Source organism: Macrosteles quadrilineatus, unplaced genomic scaffold (assembly GCF_028750875.1).
Source record: "Macrosteles quadrilineatus isolate MER2022 unplaced genomic scaffold, UCM_ALF_1.0 Scaffold_2__2_contigs__length_208266976, whole genome shotgun sequence".
Lineage (NCBI taxonomy): Eukaryota > Metazoa > Arthropoda > Insecta > Hemiptera > Cicadellidae > Macrosteles > Macrosteles quadrilineatus.
Genome location: NW_026542595.1, coordinates 124,372,848 through 124,396,886, shown reverse-complemented (window position 1 = coordinate 124,396,886; position 24,039 = coordinate 124,372,848). Strand labels below are relative to the sequence as shown.

At 32.6% G+C, this 24,039-nt stretch overlaps 1 protein-coding gene across 1 annotated transcript; it reads right to left on the bottom strand.

The window, feature by feature from the left end:
• Positions 1 to 3,981: 3,981 nt before the first annotated feature.
• LOC128986870 (fatty acyl-CoA reductase wat-like) lies at positions 3,982 to 20,405 on the bottom strand. Its single transcript, XM_054407446.1, has 10 exons — positions 20,332 to 20,405; positions 19,229 to 19,353; positions 17,494 to 17,884; positions 16,623 to 16,871; positions 15,903 to 16,048; positions 14,917 to 15,026; positions 7,804 to 7,999; positions 6,514 to 6,765; positions 5,229 to 5,486; positions 3,982 to 4,225 (listed from the first exon to the last, which is right to left on the bottom strand). Exons 3-10 carry the CDS (start codon positions 17,878 to 17,880, stop codon positions 4,135 to 4,137), a joined length of 1,689 nt encoding a protein of 562 aa, XP_054263421.1. The 5' UTR covers positions 17,881 to 17,884; positions 19,229 to 19,353; positions 20,332 to 20,405; the 3' UTR covers positions 3,982 to 4,134.
• Positions 20,406 to 24,039: the final 3,634 nt, after the last annotated feature.

Here is a 24,039-nt window from a genome sequence, read left to right as displayed (position 1 = left end):
CTCTTTCTGAGCTCATTGCATTCAACAACTAGTTTAAAAACTTGTGACATATGCAGGAAAAATATTAATAACTCAATATAAAAATGTGTATTATAACTCACGTAAATAACTATATGCAATCACCTCTGTCTATTAATGTAAAACTTTTATGAGTTTATCTTTTTTTTATTTGATTTTTTTATTTTATTTTTATTTTATGAATAATTTTATTATGTAACCCTTTTCAGAATTGTCAAACAATAAGATTGATTTGTTAGTGTTAATTATTATAAACATTTATTTTTAGACTATTTTAAACAGGTACTCAATCGGACTATCACTAATAAGCACTCTGTATATAAGTTGACAACATAGTACCACTGTTGTATATTCATGTCTACACAATAATTAAGTATATTTCGATTAGCTCATTCATACAGCAAATTAAAAATTACAGTTAAATAAATAATATAATGTTTAAGGAGATAATTAATAAGTGACGAGATAGATTTCCTGCAACCCGTAATGGCATATAATAAGTACCTTTTTGTGATTCCTTTTATCATTGTATATTAAGTTAATATTATTGTAGATACAGACCATCTTGAATTTGTATGGTACTGTAATAGTAAAAATGGTGTTTATCGTACGAAATAAATTCATAAATAAACCCAATTTAGCTTCAAAAATGTCTCTTTTCATTCATACTTTAATACTTTACTTTTTAATTTAATACTTTTTCATGAAATGGCGATCATACAGAGTAAGTATTTTAAGCCAAGTATGAATAGGGATGAGTGTAGGATGAGTGGCGTGATCTTGTAGTCTTGTTAGTGACTAAGGCCGACATTCCTTAGACACAGCTGATTAATAGCCCATACAGCTAATGGCAACTAAGGGACCTACAGTTTATAGGTAGTGGAATCCGAACCACGTTTTTTGCCTTGGTATATACAAATTAAAGACAAAAAATAAAGATACTTATTTAACTAAGTTCTTTCAATTTATACGAGTTGCGTTAAAACCCAAAACGATCACACAACAAATTAGAGCGAACGAGATAAGGGTGGCGTTTGTGGTGGCGATTTCAGGGGTGAAAACAACTTGATTTAAGCAATCCAGAACCTGCGCAATAACATCAACTGTCTGTGACGAAAAACAAGCCCGTCCAATCGCTTTAAGCGTTATCGGCCAAATAATTCTTGCGGGGATTTTTATTTGTTAAAAGACCAAAACGGTTCTGTATATTTCGTTTTAAATTGCACAAAATAAATTTTATGAAACATGTAAAGTTGTGCAAAAAATAATTGCAAACATTTTGCATTCCTGGTGTATAGAATAGAAGTTTTTTATTTTTTTATTCTAGAATAAAGTAGGAATTATAAAATAAAGAAATAAAAAGTCAAAGAGCCTTTAAAGCATGAAAAAAACAGATTTTGAGCAGAGAATAGATTTTTGTAATAGGTATTCTGTGTATTATTCAGTCAGTGATAAAAAGTAAACTTTCGATTGAAAATTTAATTTGCTAAGTTATTAGGTGCAAAAAAGTGTAAATTATACATTACTAACCAGCTTCAAAATTAGATTACAATAATTTAATATGTTAACATATAGACTAAGACATATGCAGTCTATTGTGTAAGTTAACTCCTAGTTTGAATTTTAAATTAGGAAATTGATGTGAAATAGTTTTTACCCCAAATTTTCGTTGCAACTACGATAGTTTAGTATAACCAATTAAATTGTATACGTATAATGTTTCTATTTTCCAACTGCTTACAAGCTATTACTCGTTGCACGCAAATATAAAGTTTAGCCAAATGTCTGTTTACATACATTTTACTTTATCCACCTATACATATTATATGGAGAACGTAGTGTTTCGTCAACATTTTTTATTTTGAGTTAGGATGGAAATATTTCATTTGGTTCCACCCCACTGGTTCAAATCCATGGTATTTCCTGTTTTTTTTTTATCTCGATTAATGGGAATTTTCCCATAAAACCCCGTGAGATAACGAACACTCGTAATGTTCACAAAACCGGCTCGAACAATTTTGATTAAAATGTCATGGTCCCTTTACCTCTAAAAATTTTAAATTTACATTGTCAAGCTTCTAAGCTCTTCATGAATAGGTGACGTATGTTTTCGTAAAACATATAATGGTATAACTAATTAATTAATAACTTCTTGATAAGCATCATACATGTTATACATTACCTGAAAGTACAAAACACGACAAATAAAACTTGTAATAAAAAATTTTCACCTGTACTATTAACTCACAAGACAGTAACCTTATATAAAAGATGGTAGGTAGGCAGTGATCGATTTCGATTGTACACTACAATCATGATCAGACCCAATAGGTGAATGAGTTCCCCCAATAATTCGCCTATTGGGCCTGACAATGTTTTGAGTGTCCAATCGAAATCGATCACTACTTACCATGTTTTATACGTCTAGTGAGTAAACAGTAAAAGTATAGATATATTACTACACGTGTTATTCTAAGTGTTTTTGTACTTTCAGGCAATTAATTTATAACAACTTACAAAATCAAAAGTTATCAAAATATGTATGCTATATAGAATTGATAAAAAATTATTTCAATTTTTTTTTACAAAGTTTGATTTTATATAAACGGCGTAACTAAAGGGGTCAGAGTTCACTGACATTCGGCGGAAATGAATTTCAGGCTGTTGACAGAAGTGATACTCTTTATTGAATTTTGAGCTCTACAATAGAACCAATAACCAATAGGGTCGGAGACATTTCACTTTTTGGATTAATATTGCGATATGAAACATAAAGAAACCGGGTATGAAAATGTCAAGAGAGGGTAGAAGTTCAATATTGTCATGTTCATAAAAGGATTTGTGAATAAAAATTGTCTTCTCGTTAAACACTGGATACATCAGTTAATACGTTTGAGAAACTACTAATTTGAACAATACTAAAATATTGTCATGCTAGGAGTCTTTTAGAGGTTCTAAAACATACAACTGGAAAGTTTCTTGTTCTTAAAATTAATTAAATTTTTTGTTATAACTGTAATGTGTTTAGCTTACACTTTGTTAATGTGTTAACTAAATTAACACTTTGTTTTATGGTGACTAGACATATACAAAGGTTTCTATTAAGTACATGAATGCATTCAAAATGTCACTACATGGTTATGAATTGTGTGCCAAAAATGTTCTTACATCACGTAACAGACTTTATGAATAAATTAACACAAACTATACAAATATTTTCATCATAAAGACTTTAAAAGTTTCGGGATTGAGGGTCAATTTTATTTATTGATTAATTATGCTTAAAACGAGTTATGATGAAAGTGAATTATTTTATACACTATATGTCAAATGAATAACACTGTATAATTTAGAGTGTCAAATGTCGCTTAATTTATACAGGAATATGAGTTTGTATTAAAATAAAGCTGTTTTGCCGTTTAATACCTATGGCACGATCAAAACTAATTGATGTTAACTTAGTTCAAATATTCTGTAATTATGTACCATTATAATGCCAAAAGATGGAAGTGACCATACCATAATAACTTACATTCATAACGCGCGCCAACAAACTCAATAACTCTACAAGCTTTATCTGTAATACTAGCTGTCTGCCCGTTCTACGCACGGGGATCTTATCGTAGTCAGTTGCAACCTTAAAGGTAAATAATGCAAAAAATCTAATACAAGAGCCTCAAACTTGAGATGTAACCAGACAAATAATTCAGCTAACATCATTGTCAACCCCGATGAAGATTTTTCTGTACCTAGAGATGCTATATTAAATCCTATTGTCACTTTGGAAGCAATGGAAGAGGAAAATGAAGAACACACTCTGGAGACAGTGGTCGTTCCACTATTCAATTCATTCAATTGTTGGAACTAGAGTTATATATGTATATATATATATATATATATATATCTTTTGCTAAGTAAAAGCGTTTTACTTTTGAAAATACTGCTACAGAGCAGAAAGATAATTTCCAAAAGTGAAAGTACTTTGAAGTTCTATCATTTTTTTTATTTTTTTTTTGTAACTTATTGCTTAAGACATTAATGTTTACTAATCAGTTAATATTGTTTTCAGTCAATGTCCCTACACATCTAGTAGTATCTTAGCCGTTAAGAGAGATATTAGAAGGGTAGAGTTCTTGCAGTCATTGCCAGTAGCTTGAGAGCCAACACAGAACATGTGAGTTTTACCGAGTTGTGGATCCAGTACAACCTGAAAAAGAGCGAACTTTTAGACGTTGAAGATAGAAATGATGGATCAAACTACGATCTCAATCATAGACATCAATAAGAACGACCAACTAAAAATTATTATTTGTTCTAATTCATATTGCACCAGTTAATGGTGGAGGATTGGATAAATGCAAAATAAAATCATGCCTGACATATACTTTAACACATTAGATTGCCGACAATTCTTATCATGGGTAATTTATAGGAGTAATTATGATAACTTTGTGGGTAATAAAAAAATTTCAATACTGTTTGAACCGTAGTTTTACAGCATTTATTGTTAAACCATTTTCCTAAGAGTTAAAGTGGGCCAAAATTTACTTAATGCTATCAAAATCTTTCTAGCAATTTGTCAATCCAATTTCATGTTATTTTATGGGTTTTATTGGTAAATTGTAATTTGGAAAAAAACTTGAAAAGAATTTAACCCCTGGAGATTTAAACCCCTTCGAAAACCAATTTTATAAGTTCAAGGTGGCCTAAAACGGATATTTCACCCAAAATTGAAATCGAAAAAAATATTTCAATTAAAATTACCACAGAAAAATAAAAGTGACTTCCTTAATTCTCTGTGCATTTTCTAAAGATTATGACATCTATCTGGTGATACTGTGTTGGGTTTGCTTAGCAATTACGTTATTACTTAATCCTTCGTATTTTTTTTCACTTCAAGTAAAATTACGGTGTACGAAAACAATCTTTATTTAAGTTATTTACTATTGCTTCCAACCCTTTTTTACGTCTCAACACAGGTAAAAACTGACTACAAAGTGACATATATGAAAGATATAGTGCAATAAAGATTTTTTCGACCAGACAATCGATCATCTTACTAGAAGTTAGTAATTTACAATCTTAAAAAAAATGCCTTAGTTTTCGGCTGTATGTTTAAGCATAGGTTTAACATCAACCTTGGTTTTTAATGTACTAAGTTTAAAATTAGATGAATAATTCTACAAAAATGAACCTATAAACAGTCATACCATCTATTCTTCCTGTGAGCAGCAGGAATATCTTCTATCTTCTCTTTTAAATAGTAGTATTTGACTCCAACTTTTGAAATTATAAAGTGTAACTTTAGATCAATTTCTCTTGTGTCAAAGTAAAATATTTTCTGGTCTTCTTCGCTCAAAGACCGCCACAGTTCCATAACATTGTCATTCTTGAACACCCACTGTTGGAAGGAAAAGTAGTCAGTTTGCTCCTTCAGTGTTTCTATTCTTTCGTAGATTCTCGTCAATCTGGAAGTAAGGCCTAACATTAAGTTATACCCACATGTAGGAAATACAAAAGGTCTTATTCAGTGTGAAAAAGCAATAAAATGTATTTATATTGACAGGCTAAGCTAATGTTAGGTGTTACTGGTTTTACTTAGTATATTTGTTGAAATAATTTTCTTCCGGCCCCTTTTGAAATTAGCTAAAAATATTGTATCATTAAACTTCGAGGTTATTACCTCCTATACAACAGACATTTGAGCTCATGTATAAAACCCATAGTGTAACCAATTTTCACCCTATAAAACCCATTTTCTCTTGGCCAGGCGTACTGGTTTGCAAACTCATTTGAATAAACGTAGGTTATTTACACGTTTGTACCAAACTTTGTGGAATTGGGATCATTTTAGGGGAGTTTCATTTATTTATATTATTTTCTTAAGGAAAACCATTTGCATTGTACAACATAAGGTGAATGCTAGTGCTAGTGTACATAAAAATATTATAGTTCATTAAGAACAATAACCAAAGTAAATAATAACAAATAAATCACTACGAAGATAAGCAAGAAACAATGAGAAAGTATATTAAGGACGTGTGCGGTGTGAATTTCAATTATTTAGCAACAGATAATACAGCATATAAACAACTAGCATACAGCAAAGTTGTAGGTGTAGTTATTTACATCGTTGATACAACAATGTGAAATGCAACAACTATAAGTAAAAAAATAATACAAATAATAAAGCCAATGATGCAATATAAAAATACATAACAATAGTAAGTAAGGAACATAAGACTCGCTATGGGATGACATGACTGGGTAATATTGAATGTACAGTTAGTTATCCTGCAAACGTATGTAAGTATATGAATTTGAACGTTTGGTGTTTTGCCCTCTGGTGACATCAAAACGAAAAAGTAAACCGGTCTTGGGTCTAGGTCTTACCAGATTACTCCCTTATAGGGTAATTTTGCTACAAAAATACTGAAATGCGGCATTTGAGTTCTCTAGTATAGTTTAAAGTAGATTTATCTATATAAAACGTACCCTGGGGTTGCTCCAGTGAGTTCAGCCAGTTTGTCAAAGCAAGCTCCTGGAATCCTGTGTAGGAGATACCAGAAGAACTCGTTCAACAGAGTGCTTTCTGTATAGAAGAATGAGGTGTACCAAACAGATCGGTCGAATGGAAACACATCTTTCAGTTTCAAGGAGAATTCAACAGCAGTCTTCCAACAAACTCCAGGGTTCAAGCACGTGTACGTGTAGTTGTACACTTTTGGTTCTTTATTTGTTCTAATCCTAAAAAAAAATATATTTGAGATTTTTAGGCTTTGAGTACTACCTGCATGATGGGTGTTTTTACCTGATTTACATAGTGAAATTAAAAACTAATGTATTGACTCGATAAGGAGGAAATAACAATTAAAACAATCTTTTGCTGTTGGTTTTAGCTGTATTTTGAATTACTATGTAGTTGAAATTTGTTAACACATTTTAAATAAACTTTCGCCAAAGTAATGTTGGTCTACTTGTATAAACAATGTACTTTTTAACCAGTTTTGTAAAATTCTGCATCCAGAAATAGTTATACTTATCAATAGATGATGATTAAGACATTCAAGTAATCACCACTATAAATATCACACATAAACATTTAACACGTAAAGGATGTTGGATGGATCAGCATTTGAAATAGACCACTAATAAAATGTATCACCAATTTCAAAATTATTCTTAACAACATACAATCATTATAATATGTTCTAACTAATCTTTTACATACATTTTTCATTACATAGGCTAAACTTCTGTAGATGTAAACTTAAACACCATAAAACCTCGATCATGACTCGCGTTACCTTCATTTATTTATAAGATTAATTACAGTTGTGCAAGGTTGAAAATATGTACTTTGAACGAGTTTATACATTGTAAGTAGTATACACAGCCTCTATCTAGGCTATACCACCTAATAATACCTAAAGTGATGCATTTGTCCTTTTGTGCCTATTTCTTTATTTATGGTTTGGATGAAGAGCCCTCTATAATTCTCTTAAATAAGCACCACTTTACATACAAAAATTACATAAATATTCCAAATATTTCATCCGCCACCATAATTTTGTATTGGACAACCAATGTTCGTAATTAACATTTTGCATTGACAGTTAGCTGGGGTTATTTTTTTCTGTAGTATATCCTTGAAATTTTAGTTTTGAAGTGGGAAACTGAGAGTGGTTAGTTTATGGAGGGTAAAAAAAGGGGTAGTATGAAATGCGGGGATTTCTGCTCTTCAGTATGGTTACTTCTGTACCCAACCCCCTCCCTTGTACTTACTTATTCTCCTCAGCCGTTCTCCAGGCCACCGCTATCATACAGTTCACCACGAAGTCCACGGGCACCGTGTCTACAGTGAGGTCGCCGTTCATGTGGAAGCAGTGAAGGGCTCCGTGGCCAGCCCCTACCAACAGCCCCATTGGGCCGTACAGGTTGTCTGTCCACCCCCGGAATGGCTCCTTATAGGTGGGGGTCACTGCAAGTGGAAATTGTAAATTTGATTGTTCAGTTGTCAATTGAGCAGAATTTTTTAAGGGAAGAAGAGTAGAATTCCCTTTAGGGAAGTATCGTATACAAATGCCTTCATTATTAAATATTGGCCCACTATACTTTTCTTACGGGTACCTACCTTGAAGCCAGAAAAGTAATTTGTTTATATTGCTCTATATGCTACCGGCCAAGGTTAGGTATTCTGTGTATATAAGCTATTAAGGTTGATGTAGTGTTGCAGTATTAAGTTCGATCCACACACATCAGTTCCGGCACGCCACAGTCCAGTTACATCAGTATCTTCACAGTTAAAAAGATTATTTTGTAAAGAATTTTCTATTGCGCTATTTACATTTATCTGGTGCAGTCCCGACACAGGTCCCGTCAGTCACTCTGCCGGCGTCCGTCAGTCAATTTCAGATTTCTTCCCACCAATATTTTTGGATTGTTATGACGAATAATGGCTGTGTTTGAGGTTAGAAACTAGTTTTTTTTTTTAATTATTGTGTTTATATTCTAAGTACATTTCGTAACAATTAAACAGATGGAAGATGAAAATTTGATAGAATGGTGTGTTTTAATTGAAGGTCCTTGACTGTAACATCACTGTAAATACAGTGACGGAAGCCTGACTGAAACCAACTGACGGAAAGTTGACTGAGGAATTGTGTATGCAACTGAGACTAAATTTCCTGTCTAATAAAATCGCCGATTTTTTATCTAATCGTTTAGGTATTTAGTATTAAGTATTTTTTTTATTATATTCACAACTAGCAACAATGCCCGTTGTGGTTAAATACAACGGTCTCTAGTAAAATAATGGTTTTGAAATCCATACATCACTTTACTCACTAATATTAATGGTACAGATTAAGCACATAACATTAGAATCGCATACTTAACATAAGTAACTCACTTTAAACACAAATGCAAATTGTTAACAACAACATTTAATCAAAGAAAAATCAATATAGCAATATAACAATAAGCTGTTAAATTATTAATACATGTTTCGTATGTTTAGATTATGCATACTGGTAAACTAATTATTGCCATATATAAAAATAATTGGTTTTTCTTTTCTGAGTCGGGTTAAGGGTCTTCTACCCGACCGATTTTCATAATTTTGGCCTTAAACTAAAGGTATGGACGCACCACAGATTTGCCATCAATCATCGGCATTCATTTAGACGTATATTTCGAGTTATGCACAAAATGCGTCCCTGTACATTTCTTATGGGAGTTAAATTTGGTTTTTTCGAGCTCGTTTGGCTCTTCTACCAGCCTGATTTTCATATTTTAGTCTTAAAATAAAGCTATGCAAGCATATATTTGTCATCAAGCATATATTTGTCATCAAGCATCACTATTAATTTAACTAATGTATTACTCAACGAAAAAAATTCAAATTTTATTTTTTTTATTTTTTACTTCAAATAAAGATGTATTCCAGCAGTTCTAATTACATTACCCTATATGTTTTGGTCTAAAAACCTTTAGTGAAATACCAGCTTTCATTTGAGCTATTGATTATTAAGATTCCAATCTTAATAATCCTACCTAAAGCACACTGCTGAATATAATCAACAATAATTATAATCGTTTAGGTACTTATCTGTAATCAATGATACGTAACTCCAATTTTATTTGAGTTATTTTTATATGTCTTAGTGTTAAAATTCTTCAAAGGCTTTCACTTGAGATATTGATAGTTTTAATCAGTTAAGTTAAAGATATCCTGAATCGCTCAATCAGAAAACATAAATTTTATTATATCTTGGATATGGAATTTAGTTTTTGATATATTTACTCGATTCTAATTACGTTATTCTATTTGTTTTGACCTAAGAACCTTCATCGAAATACCAGCTTCCATTTGAATTATTGATTATTTGAATCGGACGTACCTAAAGCACACTGCTAAATCACGAACAACCCAAATTTAAAAAAAAAATTGAGTTCTTTATCATCGATTTATAGCCAAACGGTCTTGCTTGCAACCTCAACAGCAACTGTCAGACTTTGACGGGTTTCACCTAGTAAATAAAAAAATCAAACTTTCATAATTATTTGCAAATCTACACGAATTAGGCTTTCCAATGACCTATTAATTAATAAAATCGGTTCAGTAGAACTGTAGATTTAATTGTACAAAATCTTTAGTTCAGTATTTTCTCACCATTATTAATTGGGAGGTTGCTTAACGTTTTTGCAAATAACTTTGAAATTGTGAGGAAATCGACCAAAGTGGAAGGTAATATTCTGATAAAGAATAAAATTTCCTACAAATCACTATTATGTATTTCTGGAAAATACTCAACAAAGTCAGCTTAAAGTTGGCTACAAAATATAAACTTGGAAATATCAACTTGGAAAAAAGGCATTTTAAATGTAATATTGTTTATTTTTATTGTTTTACCTCAAATATGTAATATAATCAAACTTCATAATTATTTGCAAATCTACACAAGTTAGGCTTTCCAACGACCCATTAAGTAACAACATCGGTCCTGTAGAAGTCTAGATTTAGTTGTATAAAGTTTAACAAAAATGCATATAATTCAGTATTTTCTAACCACTATAAATTTGAAGATTACTCAGATTATTGCCAATATCTTGTGAATGGAGGGTAATTCGACCAAAGTGGATGTGATATTCTGAAAGAGAATAAAATTTACTACAAATAATTACTATGCATTTCTTGAAAATGTTTAATAAAGACAGCCAAAAGCTGGCTACAAATAGAAACTTGAATACATAACTTGAAAAAAACAGTTTTTAATGTATTTTTGTTATTTTTTTCTTTTTTAACTCAAAGATTTAATAAACTCACACTTTCATAATTATTTGCAAATCTACATGAGTTGGGCTTTCCAATGACCCATTAATTAACAAAATCGGTCCAGTAGAAGTCTAGATTTAGTTGTACAAAGTTTAACAAATATATCCCTAACTCATTATTTTCTCATTATTATAAATTCGGAGGTTGCTTACCTTTTTTGCAAATAACTTTTAAATGGTGATAGCCCAGGCAAATTAGACATATGCTCCCCAAAAAATCGTCTAAAGCTGGAAAGTGTTTTAATACCTTTTGGGGGTCCCAAATAAGACTCCTGTGAGTTTGCGACGGATTCTGACGTCTGCTTAAGTTTTGGGAGTCGAAAAACTATGAAAATTTTGCACTTTTTTCAGTTTTTCGCTTATAACTCCTAAATAACGAATCCTAAGGAAAATGTTGTTCGAAAGTGTCATTTAGTGCATTAAAATCCGCGTCGGTTGATGTTAAATACGTCAAAATCGGCCGAGCCGTTTAGCCGCTGTAGCTTTTCAAAGTTGGGATATTTTCATCAAAATGGCCAAAAGGTTGATTATTTGACCAGTTTTCGGCTTAAAACTCCTAAACGACGCATGCTATAAAAAAATGCGCCTGTAGTTAGTTTGAAAAACACAAAATTCGGCGTAGAATTATGATTATGAATGACTAGATAGTGGTTTATTTAATGGTTATCATCCAGAGGTTTATCCAAGAATGTGTGAAGGGAAGGGTAGCAAGACCCCCTATGCAATTTTAAATCTAATATTGTTGAGGGGGTTACAAAAATTCTAGGATTCGTCCTAAGCTCCCATTTATACGATCCCATCTCTGGACACTCCCGAATGATGTTAAGCGATTCTAATATAATAAGATATTACAACCAGAAAGATTTTTTATTAAATATAGCAAAAATGTAATTTTTTAGCTTAATAAACGAAAGATGATAATAGGACGGATGTACATAGTTTTACTATGTATTTAGAATATAAAAAAAAAACGATTGGGATTTTTCGTAGATTTTACCATATAACTTTTCTACTTCTCATCATTGGAATCTTAAGAATAAGGATTCATTCTTTGCTCTTATTGGTCTTGCCACAAATGGTGACATTTGGTACCATCTTTTTCGTCAGATATCGAATTGAGATAATCGTGCCCCTGGCAAGTCTTTCAGACGGTAGTGCATTATATCCCTGCATTTCATATGGAGCGAGAAAATGTAAGCCTTTTTAACATGTACACGATGGTCGAGATAGGTAGACGGAGTTGAGAAGTTCTTGTCGAACTTTTAAATAACTATTTACGATTTTCTTGCAAGCTGTGCCTTTCCATTATGCTTTATACATATCTCGAGTTGATCATATCATATGGGATAACTGCTGAGCTGATTGACATGAGCGAACTACTTTCAGTAAATGGGTCGTGACACTGGAACTATTTGATGTATTTATTTTTGATCCCACCGTATCCGTTGAGTTTATATTGTCAACTTGCTGATAATATGTTGAAGAGGTGATCCCACAATATACCTTAACTTGATGGGTAGCATTCACTGCGATGGGCCTGCCAGCGAACCATCGGGCTAGATCCCCATCATTGATTCCCCTATCTCGGAAAAAGCTCCCCACAGTAAGATGTTGCTCTCATGAGCACTTACTTGTTCATAGGCCATGCTGCACGATCCATGACGTCACACTAGTGGATAGATTCACTGCCATATCCCCTATGTTTTTGGTAATTAGGCTGGTTGTTTGCCAGATTTCAATGGCAAGATTTTAAACTTGACAAGCATCTGATCTAGTGTTAACAATCAATAGTGGTTAAATGGTGAAGCCGATCTTAATGAATTGGAAAACATTCTACGCAGACGTTTATGCTCTTCAAACTAACTACAGGAACATTTTTTCTATAGCATGCGTTAGAAGATGTAAGCCAAAAACTGAAAGATGAATACAGGGATAGATCGTATATAATGGGTGGTTGGGATAAATCCTAGAATTTTCGGAACCTCAGACAACAATATCCGACTTAAAATTACATAGGGGGTCTTACTCTCATCACACCTTATAAGATAAACCTCTAGATGACCATCATGGAATAAACCACTATCTAATAATTCATAATCCATTTAAGGACAGGATCTATGTTGTTACCAATTTCATTAAAATTTCCCAACTTTAACTTTAATACTTTTATCAATGAAATGGCGTCCATACAAAGTAGGTAACAATCAATTGCCGTTATTGATTAATAAAAAAAAACATTATACGCAGAATTTTGAGTTTTCCAAACTAACTACAGGTGCATTTTTTATAGCATGCGTCGTTTAGGAGTTTTAAGCCGAAAACTGGTCAAATAATCAACCTTTTGGCCATGTTGATGAAAATATCCCAACTTTGAAAAGCTACAGCGGCTAAACGGCTCGGCCGATTTTGACGTATTTAACATCAATCGACGCGGATCTTACTGCAATAAAAGACACCTGCGAACAACATTTTCCTTAGGATTCGTTATTTAGGAGTTATAAGTGAAAAACTGAAAAAAGTGCAAAATTTTCATAGTTTTTCGACTCCCAAAACTTAAGCAGACGTCAGAATCCGTCGCAAACTCACAGGAGTCTTATTCGGGACCCCCAAAAGGTATTAAAACACTTTCCAGCTTTAGACGATTTTTTGGGGAGCACACCCTATATTTGATCTAATTTGCCTGGACTATGAGGAAATTGACTAAAGTGGATGGTAATATTATGAAAGAGAATACAATTTCCTACAAATTGATACCATAGACTTCTTGGAAACACTAAAAAAGGCAGCCAAAAGTCTCACTCAAATAAAAAGTGTGAAAAACACCGTTTCCAATGTATTTCTTATGGAAAACATGTTTTTTTGACATTTTACACCTTAAATAATAACAAAAGCAAACTTTCATAATTATTTGCAAATCTACACGAATTAAGCTTTCCAACCACCCATTAATTCGGTAGTGTGACCCAATAAAATCCACCCATTAAAATCGGTCCAGTAGAACTCTAGATTTAGTTGTACAAAGATTTTTAAAACTGAATTATATATAGAATAGATAATATACCCTTCAAGCAACTATGCAACGGATATTTTCAAACATGTAAAATAAGAAACACCCGTTGGTCAAGTGAACTTGTACCACAAAGTGTGAGTAATAAGCTTAGGGATTTAACCATTGATAATATCATCGAAATCCACAACTAAACTTTCTCATGAAATAACATTCTGGGACTCATAGCAACCTAGTTCGATACTTCCTAATCATGTTGACCTTGATAATCGTCCGTGCCTCAATAACAAGACTGCTGCGAGCAACAGCATGTTTATTTGCTTGATTATTCTTAGTTTGGAAGACTTAGATCTCTTCGTAGCAACAAACGACACAAATAAACTCCTTAGTGTCAAACATCCTTGACAATATTCTCTTCCTGTGAAGTTGTATCTCAGCGATGAAATCATGTGATTCTTGGAAAATGAGTTTAGATCGTTAAAGGAATCACACATGAGTAAAAAATAGCTCCGTTACAGCAAACTTGCTGACTAATCGAATTCCCATTTGCCTTGTTGTATTATCACTATTATATTTCGTTAAATTGTCTCACTTATTACCTATTTTTAAATAACATCAAGTAAAATGAGTACGTGCGGTTTCTGCTCCAGGGAAGGTGATTAAGTGATTTTTATTTAAATGATAACAGCTTACCACGGAATAAACAAATTTTCTAAGTTTGATCAAAATATATCCATAAACAAGCAAAAAACTAGTATATTTATTCCCCATAAGAATGACATGGGATTCTTATTTCCCACGAGAAAAACATTGTGGATAGAGCGCGGGACTTTGTTCCCTGAGGTCCCGGGTTCATATCCCACCAAATCACCAATGAATTTTATCTAAGTGATCATGCCGCAACCCCTAGGTCTAGTTATGTGAAAAACTATTCCGGGCTCGTGCCTAGTGACCTAGGACATGAAAAAGAAAAACATGATAACCTGTAGGTGTATAGCGGCGGGAATTTTAAACTTTTTAACAACCACTTATGATACTCCGATTTACTAACTTACCTACAGACGGCCTGAAGATACAAGCAGGAAGAGCCTTTGCTTCTTCTCTCAACATTTCCTCACAAACCGCTTTGCTGAATGTGTAGGTGTTGGGCCATCCTTGAAGAAGTCTGAAAAAATAGTGAAATAAACTATTAGCATTACATATATTTATAAATTTTCGTACTGTGTTTTCTTATTGTTTATGTGAGGGTAAACTCAAAGACAATATAGCATGGAAAAGTATTTAAAACAAAGGAAAATTAAGGAACAAAACTAAACAAGCGTACTGTGGCGAAGCGTACAGCGTCCCTTTCTAACAATGATGCAGTATTGTTTAAAAATCCTCGCTTTCTGATTTTTCTTTGAATGCTTTTAGGAGCACAGAGATGTTTTTTTTTTTATTTTTGTAAGCTTTTTATCATTCTACGTATTCTAAGTATATTTAAGTTATTTTTAATTTAGTCTGCCAAAGTAGTTACATAGCACATGTACATCCTAAAATAGATAAACTTGAATTGATTTTGAGTTGTTTAATTACTTAGCATCTATTTCATTATCCTAATCATACCACTTTGCCTACAACCTTTGAAATTAAAACAGAATTTGAATCAATATTTTACTTTTAATTTTTACAAAAAAGTTATTTATTGATTAACTTTATTTTTAGCTTAGAAAATATCCATTCCTGGTTGAAACATTCTAAATCCATATACACTAATGGAAGAGTATGCATAAAATATGGATGAGGTGCAGCGTAAAGGGGAATATTTGTTTTATTTATGAGCAATCAATCAATTTTCAGTATTCATTTTATATTTACAATGTATATGTCAACCAACTAAGTTCAGAAATAAATATAATAATTAAAACAATAAAAGCCGAATGTTTCGCTAGTAAAATTCTATTTATATTTCTGTTAAAGACCCCGTTGAAATCACAGGTTTATCAAGGAACTAACTCTGCTTTCCAACAACTCTTTGTCAAAATCACTTTTAATTCCTCACCTCGGGGTTTCCTCTTTAAGTTCCTCATCAGTTTTAGAATCAATGTAATCAAGTAGTTCTTTGTAGTTCAGATTAATTTTGGGAATATTTTCTTCAACAATCCTCCTAACACAATGGCTGTAGGCAGTGGAAACGTGAATGTAGGTCTGGAAATAAAATTTAGAACATTCAGAGATTTAAATTAGATTTTTCAGTATAACTTCTATACTTACTATGGCTCTAATGCTTCATGTAGAATCGATTCGGTAATAAGTTCTTTGAGCAAAGATTAGGGTGAATATTTCATTATTTTTTAAAGCTACAACACTAAAGAAAGATGGTCTTGTCGGTGGCTTAGTCGGTAGCGCCATCCTTTGCTGGATACAATTAACGCACAAACCTCAATGGCCCATGTGGACGGGCAAATGCAAGGTAAAAGAGGTCACACTTTTTACTCTTATAATTTGTATAACTTATTACCCGTGCTCATCCCTCCAAATCTGATTTATTTATCATTTCGCACTATAAGCTGAACTAGTTCTTTATCCTCTTGAATCGCTCTTAATATTATTGTCAGAATCTACTATTTTATGTATATTTTAGCATCATCCCCTCATCATCCACACCCTCCATAAACTACAGTAAGAACTTCAGTCATTTCAGAAGTCTTTCCTTGATTCCCCTTGATTTCCCTTTATTCTCCCCTTTCCATATCCACCACGTTCATAATCATCTACATACCCTGAGGTTCTTCATCCCCTTGGCCAGCTCCAGGACACGACGGCTGCCCAGGACGTTGGAGTTGATGGCTGTCTTGAGAGGCTCGATGAAGCGGACGTCCGCGGCGCTGTGGAACACAATGTTGACAACATCACAGAGGAGGCGGTGGTCCTCAGGGCTCAGTCCTAGGTTGGGAGTGCCGATGTCTCCTTCAACAGCTGTCAGTCTGCAGGCGTAGTCTGGCACCTCAGCCTTCATACGACGGAACACCTGGATAGTAGAAGAAAAATAAACATGAATGAGAGAGACTAGTATAACTAAACAGATTTTTTTTAAATTTGTACTCTGAGCTAGAGGATCTAGAGGAGCTAGAGGAAGCAATGAATGGTATGGTCTTATGAAGGTTGGGAGCTAGACAATATCCTACCCATCTCGAGAAGGTTTTGAAACCTGCTTCGTATGTGTTTCATAAATGTTTTCTCTAAAAGATGCTATGGTACACCATACTCAAGGGCTTTAAAAAATAATCTGAGTCAAAAATGTGAATTAAGGATAAAAAGATAGCGTTTTTGAGTCATTATTTCAGACAATTTACCCTACGTTCTTGTTAATATAACTAGTAGCATTTCATATTGCAAACAACTTTATAGATGAAAAATAAGGACCTAAATACATAGTTGATTAGATGGTCGGAAACAGATTTAATAGTATGTACAGTTTTAATGTCCAAGTACAACGATCAAGGGCTTGGATCACTTTCCATTGTAAGCGTATGCAATTTATGAACTCAAAATGCCACTAGCTCACAAAGATCATGCAAAACCCATTTTATCAACATCTACCTGACATTTGATAGCACTAAAATCCATAGATCTATTTAATCCACATTTACCTTATCTTCGAGAAGGTTTTCAAATCGCTCCTTCGAACTTTTGCCTTTCTTTCCACGAATCAGCAGATAAATATGGCCAATGTTGGGAACACATCTGATCAGTTTATCTGTCAAAATCTTGCCTACAAATCCTGTTGCTCCTGTGATGAGCACATTAGCTCCTCGGTAGAACTCCTGGATAGGAGTGCCTACTACACTCTCTACTCTCTCGCATTTCTGGAAGTCTCTCTCTCCTAATATTTCGTAAGCATCTTTACGTGCAAATTCCATATAATAGTCTTTTAGCTCGGGAGTGTTGATATATCTTGCAGGGGCTGCTATGTTACATTGTAAGCTCAAGGAGTCTCCCAAAAGCTCTGATAAATCAAAGTCCTCCTCGATTGCCATATTGCTGAAACAAACATAGATTGTTATTTATATGAAACTAAATTTTTATAGATGAGTATTTGTCAATGTTTAGTAAGGTGTATTATAGATACACACCCTCATTGCTCAGTACCACTTCCCTTCACGTTTATGTTGGTGCATTTCTTACTTTTACATTTAAAGTTGTAGTCACAAAATAAGTGCGACCAAGTAATCTTTGGTGCGACTAATCGTTGAAAAATGGTTGTTAAGCCTACTTGAGATATTAATGCGTAAATATGCCCAATGCCTAGGTTCATATGTATAATCATAGACGGATGGCATCGAAATCGTACGGAATTCATCGAATCTTCCTCAAAGACTTCGTTTTCTTCTCGTTTTATGTGGTCCAGAATTTATTAATTGCGCTAGTAAAAAACTAAGATAAATCAAAACAAAGAAGTCTATTCTAAACTTTAGACTTAGTTTAACTAAGTCTAACTTTAACTGTAACAGCAGTAAGACTTAAGGGGCAGAAATTCCGATGTTGTACCCAAAATATATTAATATAAATCCAATTAGCTGTGCTGAATTGTAGAACTGGGGCCTATGACAATATTTTTTTTAAATATAAGAAAGATTATTACATTTATTAACTTTACAAAAAAATGATGAAAACTGGTCATTAGCTAAGAAATCCATTTCGTAATTAGTTAAATTCAGATTTTAATATCAAAACTTCTCTTTATGGTAAATTAATCGTTTGGGGTTTAATTCAAATGGTTAGAATTTTATCGCGTAAATGATTGACTCTAGATGCATTCCCCTGAAGGAAACCATTATTTGTTTTTAGTTTTAGCACGTTTAGGAGAAAATAGGAAATCGTTTCGTTGCACCATCAATTATCAATTATTTGAGATGGGAACGCCACTTAGGTGCTCATTTTAAACCCACAAACCATGAGTGAAGGATGAGTGTAGATGGTGTGGGTGATCTGTGTAGCTTTGTTATCAACTGGTTTATTAGTCAGGGTTGTTTATTAAAGCCCGATGATCAGGGACAGCTGGGTCCAGGTTACTTTAACCACTTAGCTATCGTTAGCTACGTTCAAACGATAAACATGTTGAAATTTAGTCCTCTAACACATTATCCAAATTGAAACATTGATGGAGAAACTCATGGTCCATTTCACCATATTTTATGTCACAATCAAAATATCATAGCTAAAACAAACTTTAAGAGACGATTATATTTTTATATTATTAACTTTACAAATGCTCATTCGAAATTATGTTCTTGGAACTGTAAAATCGTGCTCTAATGGATGAATAATTGTATTCAAAGATAAATATCCTACTATTTTCTTAAAGTTACTGGATAATTTACTTACCTCAAAGGTAACCACGAATGTCCGAATACCAAAGGTGTTCTAAGCCGTCTAAAAATCTCTTGTTGAAGAATTATTGGTTTTGTACCGACACTGTCCTAACATGAGCTACACACATGTTAACTTCACTGAAACAACAATAACACCTCACTAAAACAGCTCTGGTCTACAACTAACTGACCCTGGGTGGAAAACATTGGGAAACATTCAGTTTTAAGTATTTGACCTTAGGCTCAGTGTTTCCATTTAAATAACAACAGTTGTACTGCTATCACTGTGCTAGATCTACTCGGAGTTTGTTTTACTACAAACTATAATCTCTTTGGATCTTTAAAACTTGTATAATTATCTTCTGAAACCACCCCATCGTTTTTCGTACCTTATCAGGATACTACAGTATATACAGGGTGTATACAATGTTGCTGGAAAGATGTTTTGTATTTTTACCTTGAGTCAAAACTATAAAAACCATTTTCTTAACCATTGGTCTCTCTGGTCTTAATGTCTGGTTTTCTGTTTGTCTTTTCTGTAAGTCATTAAAAAAAATGTATCCATATCTTTAAAAAATGTTAAGGTCTGGACCATTTTCTTACAAACAATTTAAACTTAATGCCAATTGCATTGATGGGAAAACAAACAAACAAAATTAATTAAAGGTCTCGTCATATATGTTTTTGATAAAGATACAAATATCAATGAATCACTGTTATCATTAAAAATCGTAAACAGATTGTTAATTTCAAGGTTCAATTGTCGTTTATTACATTGTGCACACATTTTTAATTAGTTTAAAAAAATATAAAATAACAATGTTAGAATAATTATCTCAAAGCATATTGTTTACATTACTATATCTACGTAAAATCGAAAATAATTAAATATTTTGAAGATTCCAAAGCAAAATTAAACGTAATTTGAATTAAAAGGTCCTCAAGTATAATTATTATCGATTAAATTAATTAATACGAAACAATGTTATTTAAATTCTACGTGCCTTCTCGTTAGTTAAAGAATAGAATTCTGTAATTCGAAATATGAGTAACGAAAATATGATGACATGATAATGAAGTATGACGTATACTGCATAAATTAATTGTATAACTTACTATCTGAAACTATCCGAATTCACATACAAATATAACCTAATTCATCACTAACACATTAGATACAAACCCATGACAACGTAGGGCTACAAAAAGTGTCGATTGTCTTTGAGTAAACAAGAATTGTAAATGTAAATTTGTTGGATTCATAATTAAGTGGCAACCGCTGTCATTTCCTTTGTTCTTGGGTGGTCAATGAACCCTTTTTTTCAAATTTGTATCCAAACGGTGTGTCTTAAAGCACGCTCCACTCCATTAATGTTGATAGACAAGGTGTAGATAAAATAAAATTTCTTGGAATGGAGAAAAATATTTAAATTTTTCTTAAACCAAGTCTAAGTGTGTAACAGAATAATGTACATTTGAAACGAGGTTTAAACGCGTTAACATTTAAAAAATTGTGTAGAACACAAGATATATATATAATGTAAATGCAGTCTTTGTTTTTTTATTTAAAACTAATTTTAAACCGACAACAGGGACTCATTCTAGCGAAGTTCAACTTCAATTTTAGATATATCTAGATAATAACGATCAATTTTATGTAAATTGTTCAGATTTTTAAGTACAGGTTGAGCCGTATTGTGATTTTCTGTAGGAAGAAAGGGTTTAAAAAACTTTATTAAACTCTCACTGATTTATAACGAACGACCGCTTCTTCAGCACTCTTCCAAAGCTACAAAAAGTGACAGATTTTAATTAAAAGTTTGACACAAAATATCGTTTCCATGCAATACTTCATGCTTTGAGATATTAAATCCGTCATGTTAATTAAAAAGATCTGGGCTAAAGTTAAACTAATTAGAGATGTTAAGTATTCAAAAAAGTTTAAATAAATAAATTTAATTTCAATTTACAACTTGATCGTTTTGCATATTTGAACAATGATAAAATTTGATGAATAATGTCAAAACAATTCCTAGGAATAAATGGTATAAAGAACCCACTATAATTATTTAATTCCGAATATGTTAACAGGAACTGTCTACCCTTGGCTAAAAGTAATATAAAATGCTAAACAATCATCGCTCATTTACCGTTAACTACTGATAAAATTATAAAAGCCAGTCAAACGTTTAATGGTATTTTAACGTAAAACCAATCGTATTGTTCACATAAGAATAAATAAACAAATACTGACTAGACTCGTGCTTAACAGTTTAAAAAATTAGTTTGAACAAGTAAACTAGGTGCATTTCATTAATCGTATTGCATAACGCTATATTTCTTACTAGTTTATATTTTACTAATTTATAGTAGTAAATGGTCTATTATAGAAGAATTGTCGAACTAAACAACACTTTTTAACTAGGTAAAAGTTTGTGTATAGAGTACAGAAATGTGTGATAGGCCTATGTCAGCTCTAAATAATTAAATTAAAAATAGAAAAACACACATTCTAGTAAATTATTACCAAACTCAATCAATTGAACGTTTTAATACATCATAGTTAAGTCATTTCAAACTCGCTATAGATATTTTTAGGATTCAAGTGATAAAATTCTTTAATGTTTTGAATCTCTACTCTAAATGTGGTAACATGGTCCTAAAGCCATTCCGCAACTATATTGGTGTAGGGCAAGTATTGGCTTTGGGCCAAGGAGTAAATGGTTCAGTACTTGAGTTTGCTTACAAAATTGCAACATTAAAACACTGTTTCATATAAAAGCGCATCAACTTAAATAGAAATGCTCAATAATAATCTTCACTGGTTAATACTTTTCAATGAAATGGCGACCATACAAAGTAGGTATTTTAATCCAAGTATGAATGGAAATGAGTGTAGGATGAGTGGCGTGATCTTGAAGTCTTGTTAGTGACTAAGGCCGACATGTTCCTTAGACAAAGCTGTTAATTAATAACCCATACAGCTAATGGCAACTAAGGGACCAACAGTTTATATTGGAATCCGAACCACATTTTTGCCTTGGTATTAACGAATTGGTCTAATTATCAGGATAGTTCTGCGGATAGTCGTAGTAATCACTAATGCGGACGTTAATCCACACAGGGAGTAACGTATCCACTGTGAATGCCTATAAATATCAACAATTCGTGACCTCCTAGTAGCTGGATTACAGGACGTCGCCACCGTCCCAGTCTACATTTTTTCATAAGTTTCAGGCATTATCCATTCAAATTTCAATTAGAATTCATTGGTAGGTAAGAGCCATTCCCGCACGTAAGCACTAAACAGTATGAGTGCACGAATATTTATGATTGAATAAATTTGAAAATTCCATCATTAACTCAGTGCATTGAATCAATTTACATCATTCAACTCGATTGAATATATCGGAAGTGTTACTTTATACTGTTTTACTCACACTCTCTACCTATCCCACTTTCTCTTTCAACCTGTAAATAATATTATTGTTTTCGACTAACACGCTTCTTGTGGTTGTATTATTCTTTATCTAAGTAGAATATTTACACGTTATAATTGACGAGAGCATCTTGATAAGGCATGGTATTAAGTTTATGCCTTGATGTTTCTAAAAATCAATATATAATATATATTTTCATGGGTATTAATTGTAAGGATTATGTAAAAAAAATCTGTTGCATGCATTTTTCATTACTATAAAAAAAATATAAAATATAACTTAATTTATACAATCTGGAAAGTTCAATCAAGTAAAGTTTGTCTTTTACGTTTCAAACACCAATCTAAATCACGTTTCGGGGCAAGAAAGTACATAAAATTGACTGCAAATACAAGTTTTAAAACAAGTCTCGTAATACTAAAAGTAATTCAAATTCTACCCATCATAAATTAAATGACTATTCGCTTCCAAATTGGGAAAGGGCAGCAGTTTTGGTTACTAGCCAAGGGTTAATGGGGACCATACGTGGAGACCACGATTGGGGAAAATAACCCCACTTATAATGGCTGTTTGGATTACTGAACTATCAATTGGTTCTACAGGGGATTTAGAATATTTGAAAATGTGCTAAAAATACTGCTGGGCCACAATATTGCAATTATAGTCCATTGTAAAAGTCATTGGTTGGTGAAATTTGAACCCGTGCTTGGAAGGAAGTATGCGTTATTGTTCTTTTCTCAAGCCCAGCCAAATACATACTGCAAAAAATGCAAATACAATACAAATACAAAATACAAATGCATACTGAAACTTATAAGTTTAATGTTGTTTCGAAGATGAACTTAGAACACAATCAGGTTGGAGTTGCGTAGTATTTTTGTTGTGTTTTTAAAATTTGTCACCCGAGGTCGTTTCAGATTCTAGATATCAAAACGTCGTAAAAATATTTACGAAATTTTATTTTTCCAATTGAGATGGAAAATGTTTGAAATAATCAATCAAATAACACAAACTCACCAAAAATTAACTTTAAAGCAGGATAATTTAGTTGAAATAGTTGTATCTTGTAGGAGAACCTGCTTAACTAAACTATAAATAATGTAACTACTATGTGTTGTTACACCACTGTGTCTTGACAAATTACAACGTAGGAAGCGATGTGGTATGGTGGTACAGCATGGGACTGCACTCACTGAGATCCCGGGTTCGAATTCCGCCAGTAACCAAAATATTTTGATTTTATGTGAGTGAAAATGACCCAACCCCTTCTAAACCTAACCTGAAGTATTAAAAAAAATCTATTATGAGCTAGAACCTATAGAAAGAAGGGAAAACAATAATTACGCCTACATCACTTCCAAAGGAAAAATTGTCTTTTTGCAAA